The sequence below is a fragment of the Vombatus ursinus genome, unplaced genomic scaffold, assembly GCF_900497805.2.
Source record: "Vombatus ursinus unplaced genomic scaffold, bare-nosed wombat genome assembly UNPS02000580.1, whole genome shotgun sequence".
Lineage (NCBI taxonomy): Eukaryota > Metazoa > Chordata > Mammalia > Diprotodontia > Vombatidae > Vombatus > Vombatus ursinus.
In genome coordinates, this window is record NW_020940358.1 from 26,858,841 (window position 1) to 26,872,473 (window position 13,633).

Here is a 13,633-nt window from a genome sequence, read left to right on the forward strand (position 1 = left end):
CCTATCCTTCAAAGCATTGATCCTCAGATCAATGCTACATCCTCTGTGAGGCCTGTCCTGATGCCCCTTATACAGCACTTTGAGGCAGCATGGTAGAGTGGAAAGAACATTTAATATGGAGTCAGAATGTGTTCAGGTCCCACTTCCAACATTTATAAGCCATGTGACTTTGAGCAAATCAAATCACCTTGAAAAGCCTCAGTTTTGTCATCTCTAAAATGGGGACAATCATCATACCTATTGCTACCTCTCTCTCAGGGTTGTTTTGAGAAGTGTGCTTTGAAAATTTTCACGTGGGAATGGGGGGGGGCTAAAAAGAAAGAGGAAAGGAATAAGCATTAATTTAGCATATTTGCCAGGCATTGGGCTAAGGACATTGTAACTTACCTCATTTGACATATCAATGCGATCTATTAATATTATGGCTTCTTTTATGTACTTATCCATTTTTCAGTGTGATTGTGTGTGAATCATATTTCTCCCAACAGAAGGTAAGATTCATGAGAATAGACACCCTGGTTTTTCTCTGAGAAGGAAAATGGTTTTACCATGTCCCAATTTGTGGGTGATGCCTGGAACTATCCTCCCAGTTCAGCAGAGCAGATATGAAAAGGTAAGTACTACTTCTTACTGAGGGTTGGGGATATTAAAAGACCTCCAGGCTAATATTTTTTAGGATGTTTTACACAAAAGGTACTAGAAGGTGACCAGCAAATTTCCTACTGAATCAACAATTAACGGAGTCTATGAGATCAACCACAGGAAACTCAACTGTTGTAAAAGGATTAGTTTGGGAATTTAAGAGAAAAAGTCAGTTTACCCCTCTAACTCAGAGGGGAAAAAACCAAAACAGCATAATTTCCCAGAAAGGGGGTTATTTCTAAAATCATATACAGCACGCACACACACACAAACAACCAAGTAGAGGAGGGAAGTAGAGAATAGTTTGACATGCCTCCTCTCTGGATACAAACCGCTAAAAAAAGTCATTCTACTCCCTCAAAGCCCACTCCTGTGTCTCTTCCCCAGTTGTCTTTCTTGTGGGTGCCTGAGTAATCCTCGAAGTATTTCCAGTGTTTAATACATTTGCTGAGTTGAAGAAATTCCTTCTTCTCCTTCTCTCCTTCCCCCAACCATTAACTCCACATCATAGTGAGCAGTCGATTTAGAAAGATGGCAACAACATAGTCTTTACCCAATCCTGGCAGGACATAAATGATCCCTCCAATTTTATTCTTCACTGAATGGTGCCAAGACTCTGACCATCAGACTGTTTACACCAGCAGGCAGCAAATCACAACGTGTTGTGATATAAGACACTGTCTAGTTAGCAAATCGGGGAAAATCTAACAGAAGACTCCCAACTCTCTCCCACTGCCTCATTCTTTAATTCAATCTTGGTAAGGCTAGATGAGAAATGGAGACAGCACTAGAATTGGAAGCAACAAGTCCTGTGTTCCAATCTCTGAGTTACAGCATTTAGTAGATGTGTGATCTGCCAGAATTATAGTGGTACTGTGGAAAAAGCCCTGGATTGATGTCAGAAAATCTAGGAAGACTCTGCTCTCTCCCAATGTGTGTGATCCTGGATGAGTCACTTCCCTTTTCTGGACCTCAGTTTCCTCATTTCATAAATGAGGTTGGACTAGATGGTCTCTTAAGGTGCCTTCAAACTCGAAAAGCTATGATGCTGTGTTTTCTAAGGTCCTTTTTAGCACTAAGTCATAGGGAATGATCTCTACTTTCATCTCCCTTTTCTAACACTTAAGTTTCCTCTCTCTAGAAAATGGCCATAAGAATGTTTACACTATCTACTTTCCAGGGCTATTGTGGGGAAAGGACCTTGGAAAATTGGAGCAGAGAAAACATCTCCTGCATTGAACTGGTTGTTTCCTTATAATTAAACCTATTACAAATAAACTAGGATTAAGTCATTCCTCTGGGAGAGGAAATAATCCCTTACCATTTCACCCCAAAACCTTCTTTCACTTAGACTACATTCCAGTGAATGATCTAGGAGAGGCCTTCATCCAGGCCATAAAATGGTGAGACCTTAGTAGCATATGTCAGATTCAAATTAGTAGCAGAGTAAAGACAAAAAGCCTTATAGAAAAAAACAAACAAAACAGAAACAAAATGGGTGCCCATTGTTTGGGGAATGGATGAACAAATTATAGTATGTAAATGTAATAGAATATTAAAACACCACAAAAACAATAAATAGGAGGAATTCACAGAAGCATGGACAGACCTGTAGGAAATGAGGCAGAATGAAGAAAGCAGAAGAACCAGGAAGATATTCACAATGAATACAAAAATGTAAATGATAACATTAAAAAGCAGCTGACAACTGATGAACTTGAAGAAAAATGAACTTGGTCCAATAGAAATAATAAAGAAATATACCTTTCATATCTCAGTAGAGAGATGGGGACTATGGATGTAGAATATGGCATACAATGTCAGATGGCTTGTTTCGTCAAGGCTTTGTTTAAATGTTTCTCTTTGTTACAAAGAAAGGTTCAATATTTGGGGGGTAAGTAGTTATGCAGACATAACTACAATGTAAAAACAAAAGAATAAATGTATAGAAAGACTAATAAAACTTACGTAGTTTTAGTGGAATGGAAAGAGCGCTGGAATTCTAAGCAGAAGACCTGAATTCAAATCCTGATTCTGCAACTTACTTAAAAGACTTTGGTTAAGTCACTTCACTTTTCTTAGTCTCAATTTCCCTATCTGCAAAATGAAAGGGACTGAATTAGATGATCTCCAAAGATTCCTTTCAGCATTTTAAACTTATGATCCTAATCTCTGGACTCCCAGGCTGGGGCTCTTTAATACTATTTAATTACCAGTCAGCTCTTCACCTGCTTTTCAGTTTTTCAGAACTGAAACCAAATCCCCAGACTCTCTCTAATCTGACCTCGATTCCTTTTCTGCAGAGCGGCTAATAATCTTAGAAGACCCTTCTCTGTACCTACACCCACCAAAAATGTCAGTCACACAGACAGGAAGTTGGGCCTGGCTGAGGTCACTCCCCTGGGGCTCCTGGAGTTTGCGGTGGGTTAGTGGTGGTAGTGGTTTCAGTCTTGCTTTTTTGGTGACCTTAGAAGTGCTTATTTATGCATTTAAAGCCCATGATCTAATACTTTCTGGTTTGGCTGCTTTCTCCATAATAGCAGCCTGTAAAAAAAAGCATTGGAGAATTCCCCGTGTTTTCTCATTTTGGGTCGAAAAAATAAACTGCCATCTATACAGCATTAAATAATGCCCACATGACGTGTTGGAATACATTGCTCCAACAGCAAAAAACCAATTTGGAGATATTTGGTAACCTAGGAGTCCACTAATCAGCCATACTCACTTTTTGATAGAGGTTGAAGAGTAACATTCTAAGCTCGTGTTAAAGCAATTTTTAAAAAATGCTGGATTTGTTCATGTTTTCCCCATTTCTTCACAGAAGAGTCAATGTTTTCAACATCCTTTCCCTCTGTAATTTTCCTATTGGCACGGCCACATCTGACCATGAAACCCCACGTAGGTATGTTACAGAAACAGTGATTGTTGAAACAGACGCAAGTCTCTGGCATGAGCCTGTCTCCTTTACAAAATTAAAATGCCTTTTCAGCTCATAGGCTGTAATGTACTTCAGAGATGGATACAAAAAAAGAGTAACTGACATACCAGGAGATGAAATGAGAGAGGAGCAGATAGCTGTTTCTGTGTCATTCAGCCTTCCCCATTCCCCCTCACATGACGGTGGAATGTTGCACATCTGCCCTTTCTTTCTGGGAAATAATTTCATTTTGTACTTAGTTTCTTCAGCTAAATTCACAAAAAAGATGATAATTCCCTATGGAACACTCCACATACTTCATGTATTTCATTTTTAAAAAATATTCATGACTGGTGTGGATGCTCATTCTGTTAATAGGTAGTGAAGCATATGACTTAATTTCGTAAGTTTCTGTGGCTAAAAAAAAGTCATTAGCTGGTGGCCAAGCTGGGGATGAGATACAATAGACAGATGGATATGGATACATGGGATAGGGAATGAACCCATGATTGTATTAGGATAGAGAATCCCAGGATGACGAAAGTCCCTTTCCCAAAGCAAGTCAGCACCTTCCAATCTCTACAGCCCTAGAGCACAGAGCCAGTACATGTCAAAAGCTGAACCTGAACTCAGTTCCTGGATTGGAGGTCAGCTCTCTCTCCATTATGCCATGTGGCTATAAACATGTTTACTGGGCACAAAAGAAAAATTAAAAGAACTATCATTTAAAGCACATACTTTGGAAAATTAATTCGAATACTTTTTAAAGAAATACTTTTATAGCCATCTATGTTTGATGAATTGTTCAAAAAATGTTTAGTATCAATAAAATAATAATCCTTTTTGTATTGGCCAATTAGGAAGCCTCTGCCATAACAGAGATGGTAATTACCTTGATTGTTTTCAAAAATAAACAGCAACAATTAGTTTTTCAGACAGTCAAAGTCCAGACCTTTTGGTAGCCTTCAGAACAGGATCAAAGTTCCAGGTTTAGATTTCTAATGCTTCACATTTTCATCCAGATGCAGACTTTTCAGAGATCTAGCCCCCAAAATTAGTGATAATAATTACAATTATCATCAAAGGTAATCAAAGGCGATATTAGTGTTTGCTGAGATGGATTTGTGGACAATGAGATATTCATTATGACTAACTGTCCTTCACAAACTATCCCCTACTAATGTCACACCATCAAGACTGATATTTTAACATATACACCACCCCTAAACTCCCAGGTTTAGAGCACCTTATATTTAATGCATAAAGAAATTGTTCAATTTTCTGTGCTAGCTACTAATTATTATTTGCTGATGATTTCTTCTTCAGATGCTATGCAACATAACTACACAGACATATCGCAACACAAATCCTATTGCAAACTATTATCCTCCATGCAAACTTGTCATTTTTCCTTCTCCGTACAGTCTATGGCCTCCCACTTACTCATTCCTGATATCTGAATGATCAAGTGTGTATGGTCAATTTCAATTTGTACCAATTTTCTGATGGAAGAAACAAGCAAAAATATCAGGAATAACTGGATATCCTTTCCAAGAAAACATTCCCAATGTTTTGACTTATAGAGAAGGAACAGCACCCCTGTTATCTAAATGCTTTATTTTTGTTTTCTTCTGTTAACAAATCTCAGCTTAGGAGAAAAAGTGTCTTCGATTTTTACATCTTCCTTAATTAAAACACCCAGTACATATAGAGCTATTGATAGTAAAGCTCCAAACATTCTACATCGGCATGGAGCACAAAGAGCTACCATCTTTTTTTTCTCCAAAACAATTTAAATCAGAGTAAACAGAGGCTGAACAAAGCAATGAATGGATAAGATAAGTAAGGAAGGAGTTGTAAAGCAAGAATTCAGACCAGAGTTTTTAAGTTTCCTTTTCTCTCTAAATATATTATTCCACTTACTTTAAAAATATTTTCATCAGCATCAAGATTACAAACAAGTTACTCCTTAAGGCTCTACAGAATTGTGAGCTATTATTACTCAGCTCTGTTCCATTAAGAGAGGGCAAGGATGGATTCCCAGGGTCAGTCCCCAGTGAGCAGCTATTGTCAATCACCAGGATGTCACTGCTATGAGGTCCCACCTAATTGAAGGGGGCTTAGCCCCACCCTACACCAGGGTGTTGGTTAAACACCATTAAAGGAGTTAAGATCTGCAAATAAAGAAAATGAGGCATTGTCTTAAGTGAATTAAGGCCTTCACCAGCCAATTATTTCCTGTTCCCTGCTAACAACTGCAACAGACAAAAAGGAACCATTTTGGAAAGACTTGCTATGGGATGGAAGAGGGATGTGAGTGTACTTTTTCTGTCAACAGTCCAGTGTTTTCACAGCTCAGTGTCCTTACTGGGGTTAAACACTTGGCAAAGAGGTAGGGGGATGTGGATAAAAAAAAAAAAGTTTGTTCTGCTACCAGAAAGAACTGTCCTGGCAGTACCCTCTGGTAAGTCTCTACTTTTCTGCTTTGGGAGTTTTTGACTATTAGGGTATTTAAGCCCAGCAGCACTAGAGATAAGGAGAAACAGTATTAGGCTATCCACTACCCTCCTTTTTAAAAGGACTCTCCAATTTTTTCTTTCCTTTTTGCAGTAAGTTTAATGCCAGTAGAAGGTACCAAGTTAGGGGTCTTTGTTTAATTTCCCAAGTCCAGTTGGGAAACATTCCTCCCCCCTTTCCCTCTATACTGTTTCATCTTTCTTAATGTGGAAATATGGGTTCTGCTGCCAGAACCACCAGATGTTGTTATCTATATTTGTTATATTTTAATAATAATCCAATAATAATCATAGCTCATATTTCTAAAGGACTTCAGGGTTTACATAGTGCTTGTTCCACAAAAGCCCAGTGAGGTAGGGAGTGTAAGAATCATTATCCCGTTTTACAAATGGGGAAACTGAGGTTGAGTATTATTTTACACCAACCACACTATTCTTTATTCATGACATCCTGTTCATGGGCTGTGCAGTATAACAGTACATAGCAACACAAAATCCATCACAATCTACCACTTTTCCTGTAAACTTGACTTTTTTTGTTTTTGTTTTTGCTCCTTGACCAAAGACACTCAGCCAGGGTGTGTTCCGACTCCAAGTCTGCTGCTATTGCCATGACATCTCACTGCTTTTTCGTGAAGTGTACCCCAGAGAAAAGAATGTATTGGCAGTTCTGTATATAAAATACTTCACTGCCGTAGGCCTTTGTCTGCCTACTAGGAAGAAGTGGTATTCTGGAAACAGTACTGAAGACCTGGATTTGTTAGGGGCTGTGCTGCTTACTCTCTGCTGAAGCTGGGCAGTTCCCTTCTCCTCTCTCAAGTTTCTCAATGGTAAAATAAAGGGATTGGATTGCATGATCTCTAAGTTATCCTAAAGTCCTAAGATGCTAATTATGTCACCCCTCCCCCAGTCATTAAAAACAACACTTCACATCTTCTCTCATTTTCTCATGACTTCGGAGAGCATTTTTTTCCACTACTCAGTCATCATAATCTGCAGTCAATTCCACACGTTAAGCATAACAACCTGCGACTTTATTATACAAGGAGTTTATGGTGAGGCTAATTAGCGTCTAACTGGGCACTCCAGCTGAGGACACCTAAAAAACATCTGGCAGCAGAAGCCTGGTGAAGGGGTGGAGAGAATAGGTTCACAGGGCCATGCAATCCCATCAGAGCTAGTTCTAGGTGGATCTTAGCAAAACTTGTCTCCTGTCTGTGACCAAAGTTATCTTTGGAAAGGTAACTGAAAAAAAATAAGGAAACTGGTTTCTTCTTTGCCAGAAAGGACAGATCTTATAGTTGGGAGCACATGCCCTTTTAAAATGAACATAGGTTGAGTGTGTACATTTTACACAAACCCACACAAGGACATACATGCTTACCCTACGATACAAGTGCACCTATTTTAAAAATGCCTTTTGTAAATGGTATTTTCAGTCTTCCAATAACAGCTCATTTTGATTCATTTACTCTCTCAAATATGGCTAACAATGTCTCTCGGCAGTTAAAACAACAAAAATAATGCCAGATATTGCCAACATCGGGCCTTCTGTACTCCGACAAATGAGAATGATATAATAAGCCCCCAACCCAAGGCTCCTTGTGAACTCTTTACAACATGCCATTCAGGCAGGAGATTATGAAATTTAAAGGAAGATACAATTCACTGTAGACAATTTGATTTCCTTTAGTCAGTTAATAGTTAGAAAAATATTCACGTACACATACCAAGTGTCCCAAAAGTCTCGGTGAAGTTTAAATCACACTAAGACTTTTGAGTCACCCTGTATACATGAAAATGCCAAATGATCCTCAAGTATGTATGCATACTACATATAGGCCAGGAAAAGCTCAAGGAGCAATAAATGAAGAAGTCTTAACTAGTCACGTGTACAATACTATCACAATGCTAATTTTAAAATCCTGAGTTAAACAAGGAATAAAAATGCTTCAGAAAATATTCATTATGATAACATGTCATTTCTTTTTTTTAGATTTAGCTGTATTGGGAATCTTCTCATGATTTCATATAGGGTTTTACTTGGAGTCTGTCTCTGGGAGTTTTTAAATCTAGTTACTTGCTCCAGCAAAAAGCTAACTGTAGTTGGTTTCAAAGAAAACCTAAATCTGCCTTCATTGGCCATCCAAATTAAGCATCATCTTTCCCGGATCAGAAGACAAATAAAGCTGCATATTTAAAAACTCAGGCATTCTCGAAATATTTTGGGGGGACATGGGAGGCTGGGGAGGTTTGGGAATGGGGAAAAGGAAGAGAATAAAAAGTATTTAAAAAAAACAATAGAAGTTTATATTTGTAACCGATTTATAGTTTAAAGAAAGATTAACATAAGCAGGGGGAAAGATGTTTGGAGAAAAATTCTTGAATGGAAATTATTTCAAGGAAAGAAACAGAGATCTGTGCATCCAGTGTAGAACTGCTTTGAACCCTGTTCAAAAGCTCGCCCAGCCCATTTCTGTTAGTTACAATGTTAGAGCATTAAGTGTTTGCAAGGGCCTGTTAATAAATTTTAAGCAAACTCAAAACATTTTATTGGTGAAACATATGTAATTTAACAATGAAAATTTCGGTAGAGGAGAAATATACCATTACATGAAAGAAATATTAAAAAAAAAAAACCAAAGCAATTGTACCCTGGGCAATAATTTCCTTTCCAAGGTATTCCCTAACTCAGACATAATTTAACACTCAAATGCTTATTTGATGTTTGTAAATCACTCTCAAACTCCCCTAAGCCTTAAGAACAGCTCTAGATGCAGGTTAGGTATTAACTCATTTCACTGCATCAGGTAATTAAACGTCACTGAAACGGTTGTGATTTATATGGAAATGTTGTTTTTTTTGGTGGGTTTTTGTTGTTGTTGTTACAAAAGTAATTAAAGATTACGTGGCAATTCTCAACATTGTGTCCGTAAAGTTCAGCGTGAGTTTTATTTTTAGATTCCCAAACCCGCATGGTCAGTTTCACCTCTCCCAGTGCCTAGATCCTTGGAACTGCTCTTACAATTCAGCAACTGAAAAGGAGTTGTGGACTTTGGGGGTGCAAGTGTTTTCACCTCAAGGCTGTTTTTACTGCGGCAGTAGTAGTCTGAAAGGCTGTTACCCGACCTTTTGCACTTATGTGTTTGCACTTAAATAACTTATTTAGCACAAATTATTTTGGGCAGGAAAAACAAAAACAAAACCTCACGAGCTAAAACCAACAAACTGAAGTTTTTGGACGGCAGCATAAAATCCCAGTCTTTGATTTCTTCATTTCAACAATAATAAATTAAAGAAAAAAACAAAAACACAGCCCGATCCAGTGTTTCTAAGTACCCCTAGTCACGAGGGTCTGCGCTACTTGGTAACAAATACCAATTATTTCGGGGTCCCATTCCCTGCCAGGGAAGGAAATAACAAAGTGGTGATTCGGGAAGCAATCTAACTGACACCCCTAAGAAGGTCGAGGGAGGAAGGGTCACAGTAGGACCAGCTAGGACACCACTGCCCTGGGCTTTTTCAACCCAAAGCGAGTTTCAAAGAGGAAAGGACGTCCGCCCATCTGCTGACTCCTAGGAGTAGGAAGAGATGACTTGTCCTTAGCATCTCCCTGGCCCCTGCCTGGTCTCCGCAAACTCACCTTAAGCGAGCCCGTCCCTCCTCCGGCATGGGCTGCGGACTCAGCCAGCCCGCTCTGCCCCTCTCTCCCCAGCCGTCTCAGTGCGTAGGAAGGTTCCGCACCTGGTGCCTGTCAGCACTCGGCCGCCAGCCGGATCAGGGGCAGCGTCCTAAAGCGCTCCCTCCCTCCCTCGTTAGCCCAGCACTTGTCCACTCTTTCCTGAGCCAAGCAGTGACGCGGCTCTGGCCACCTGGCCCAGGTTTGCCCGGGCTGCCCCGGCCACCGTCTCCAGAAGTGGCCGAGTGGTCCCTGTAATCTGCAGCACCGGACGCCGGAGGAGCAGCCCCGCAGGCCGCGTTCTCCCGGACCAACACTGTCCCCCAGCACCAGACCCCAAGCGAATCCTTTCCCGGGTGTCCAGAGCACTGACGGACCGGAAAGGTCTGCGGCCAGCAGAGCTCTCGGCTAGTCTTGCTCACTCGACTCCCCCAGCCCCGGCGCTCAACACCCTTGGTTCAGTCAGTCCAGAGGACAGCGCGCGCGGGCAGCTCCGCGCCTCGGTGGACGCAGGCGGCCAATGGCCCCCGAGGCAGCCTCCGTAACCTCACAGGCGGCGTTGGAGGACGCTCGCAGAGGCAGTGTTTTTGGAGGAGAAGCAGGCTTCCCCAGCTGGGGTGCGGGGTCAGGGCGGCGGGAGGGGTTCGTCCTCCAGCCTGAGACCCACGACCCTTAGGCTCCCAATGCAGTTACTTACTGTGCTCCACCTCCCCAATCCCGAGGCCAGCGGGCGCGCGTGGGAGGCGTGTGTGTGAGTGCGAGCGGAGGGGAAAGGGTGATGGTCTCCGTACTCACCACGGGCTGCTGGAAAGAAGCTCCCGCGTCCCCGGGCCGAGCCTGCGGGCGGCTGCGGAGGCACTAGTGGTTGAGCGATCCCCCCTCCCCCCAATCCCCCGCCGTCCTTTCCTCCAGTCTCTTCTTGTCTCCCCCTCCTCCTCCCCGCGGGTTGCGGCGCTCTCGGCCCCCAGGCGGGGTGGGGCGGGGCGAGGCCCGCGTGCGAGGTGAAAGGGTCGCAGGGAGCTGGGGCGCTCAGGGGCGCGGGGCGCCTCGCGGAGGATCCGGGCTGCAACCGGCTCGCGGAGGGGAGCGGGTATTCGACTGAAGCAGCTGCTGCTTGGAGCCTTCCTTCGCTTAGCCTCGAGCACGCCTGGGGAGGGGAGGTTCTCGGCCCCTTCCCCCTTACACACCCACCGACGCTCCCCTGCCTGCGCTCTGCCCTCGCGCCCAGATCTTCCCGGTGGAGAGCACCGCACCCAGACACAGAGGCACTAGGTCTTGGAGCCTCCCTACTTGTTGGGACGCCGCCGTACAGCGTCTTTCTACCTCTCCCTCCACCCTTATAAAGACTCCCTCTCACAGAGACATCTACAAGGGGACACTTTCTGTAGTCCAGACACCAGTTTACAGGGAAACTTTTAAGGGAGTATGGAGTACTGCGAAGAATAATGGGCTGGGAGTAAAAAACTCGGTTTAACATCCCAGCTCTGTGACTTACTGGTTGCGGTCAAATCTCAGTTTTTCTTCTCTGAGCCTCAGTTTCCTCATTGGGAAAGAATGATAGATCAGAGGACCTAACTTCCACTTATTACCCGTGTGATCTGTCATTTACCCTTGCTAGGTCTCAGTTTCCTCAACTGAAAAAAGAGAGGGCTGGACTAGCTGGTCTGTAAATTCACTTCCAATTCTAAATCTATTATGATTTGTAAAATGGGGCAGTAATGCTTGAACTACCTATTCTTAGGCCCTTGCTTTCCCATTCTAAACAACTGGCCAAAACATTCCATCCTGTCCTGGGGCATTCTCTTCAACAACTCCTAAGTCCAACAATACTTCTATCTTTTATTTAGTCTCATTTATTTATTGTATGTACTGATGTACTGTATGGAAAAGAAAAACAAAACAGGATATCATCCCAACAAGCCCTGACCAGGTCTCTGTGAACATGTTAATGAACTATAAGGCTGTCTTATTTTTTCAGGCCTCATAGTGAACCGTTTATGAACTAAAAGTACCCTGTTGGACTTAAAGGGTTAATAGCTTCCCAAAACCAGTTTACTCACCCAGCAGAATCTGGCCCATTATCTCATTAATCCTGATTGTTTAGTATATCCCTAAGAGGGAAGTAGAAGGCAGGTGGTGCTTACTAATTTTAGTTGCTCCTGTAAATGGGGATAAAGGACTTACCCAAAGGCACTTAGCAAGGATAGAATTGAGGAAAAATCGAAGTCACTTAATTCTTATCCAAGGACATTAAAATTCAGCACTGTATCTGTGACTGCTGCTCATTTCTCTGTCCTCTCTAACCTCCAGGCCCTGTATCTTCATTACCTGATACCATCTTGAAGTGGCTTGCAAAAGCATCCCAGGGAAAACCTCAAGATACCAGACTTGGATGTAGAGTTTACAAGGGCTCAGGCAAACAGTTCCCATTCTGAGGAAAAGTGCAAGAAATCTCAGGCTCCTGGACAAATTTTGGATTGTACTTGAGAGAGATCAAATTTGTTCTTTTTACAGACCTTAAAGACCACAAAAATTTACAATGCAAGGCCATGGTTCACATACACACAAATATCTCAGAGACATGTGCAATTTCCTAATAGATTCATGTTCTCCAAGCCCAATTCTTTCCACTTTCCTAAACACACACTATTTACACCCTAAAGATCTCCATATAAAGTATTCAGTTATGAGTCACTTCATTCACATAGACATATACAAAGTACAATTGCGAAAGAACAACTCCCCTAAAACACACATACCCTGAAGCAACTCATTACATATTAAATACACACATATATATTATACAAATATACATATGCATCTAAAATGGACCATTAAACAAAGAGAAATTAAAATGCATGACAATGTTTAAGCATCTAGTTTATGTTAAGGCTAAAAAGCACTTGTGAGGCTAAAAGCTTAAGGCTAAAAACACACTTGTACTTTCTGCATTTCTATAGTCACAAACAATATTTATACAGCTAAGATGTACAGCATGAACACATGTCTATGTATTATCATTTTCTCTTACTAATTTCTCTGTTTCTTTTACTGATTTCCAGAAATAGAGATTAAGACAGTTTTTAGGAGGCTACCAAAGGCTTCAAAGAAACTTTCTTCTGGGTGTGTCTTTCTCTGTCTCTGTCTTTTCTTCTTCTCTCTAGCCCCATTTGCTGATCAATTCTAAAATCCTCATGCTGGAACAACAGCATTATTTCGTCTTCCCAGCAGGCTCGGTCATAAAAATCTTTCAACTCTACTCTAACTTGAAATTCATTTATACAGTCCATATCACAACACTGAAACCAAACTGAGAGCAAGCCACTTTTCTAACCCCAAGAATTCATTTCCCCCTGTTGTCCATCCTCCTCCCAAAAGATCTGTCAGATATGGCTTTCGTTGTCCCAGAGAGGAACTTTGGATAAGGTGACAAGACCCTTGATTCTGCTGTCTTTCCCAAGTCTCTCCCCTTCTTTTGCTGCCTCCTAACTAAGCCAGTATCTTTGATGGAGTGATAATTAAGCTGGTCCTACATTTGTGTGACTTAAAACAGATGACGCCACAGGAAAGAGTACTGGGAACCCAACAGCAACAACATTCCCCTGCATAAATCCAGGTTTCCACACTCATCACATGTTTATTATTCACCTAAGCAACCAGAATGTCTCCCTGGTCCCTCCATTTGGGGCTCTGTCATTGAGGAATTAACAACAGACACGGGGAAGGTGTGTTTTTTTAAACTGGCCTAAGGAGAAGAAAGGTCATTTGTTGTATAGGCTGAGGATCAAATTTAAAGCATGGAGCTGCTTGGTGTGGTTCTTTCTCTCCCCCCTACCCCACGTCTCCAAACAGCATAATACAAACAATGCTAAACTGTTA

General features: G+C 41.7%; 1 protein-coding gene across 2 annotated transcripts in view; it reads right to left on the reverse strand.

Annotated features, from left to right (window-relative positions):
* The window catches only part of EYA2 (EYA transcriptional coactivator and phosphatase 2), a 247,930-nt gene extending 237,318 nt beyond the window's left edge, over nt 1–10,612 (reverse strand). Inside the window, exon 1 of one of the 2 annotated variants that reach the window (XM_027848711.1) lies at nt 10,550–10,612. Coding sequence is in view for 1 of the 2 variants with exons in the window: in XM_027848700.1 (XP_027704501.1) it covers nt 9,719–9,747 (29 nt within the window). In the remaining variant the exon portion in view is untranslated. Of the gene's footprint in view, nt 1–9,718; nt 9,774–10,549 lie in introns of those variants that run through there. The other variant, XM_027848700.1, reaches the window with a different exon arrangement.
* Nucleotides 10,613–13,633: the final 3,021 nt, after the last annotated feature.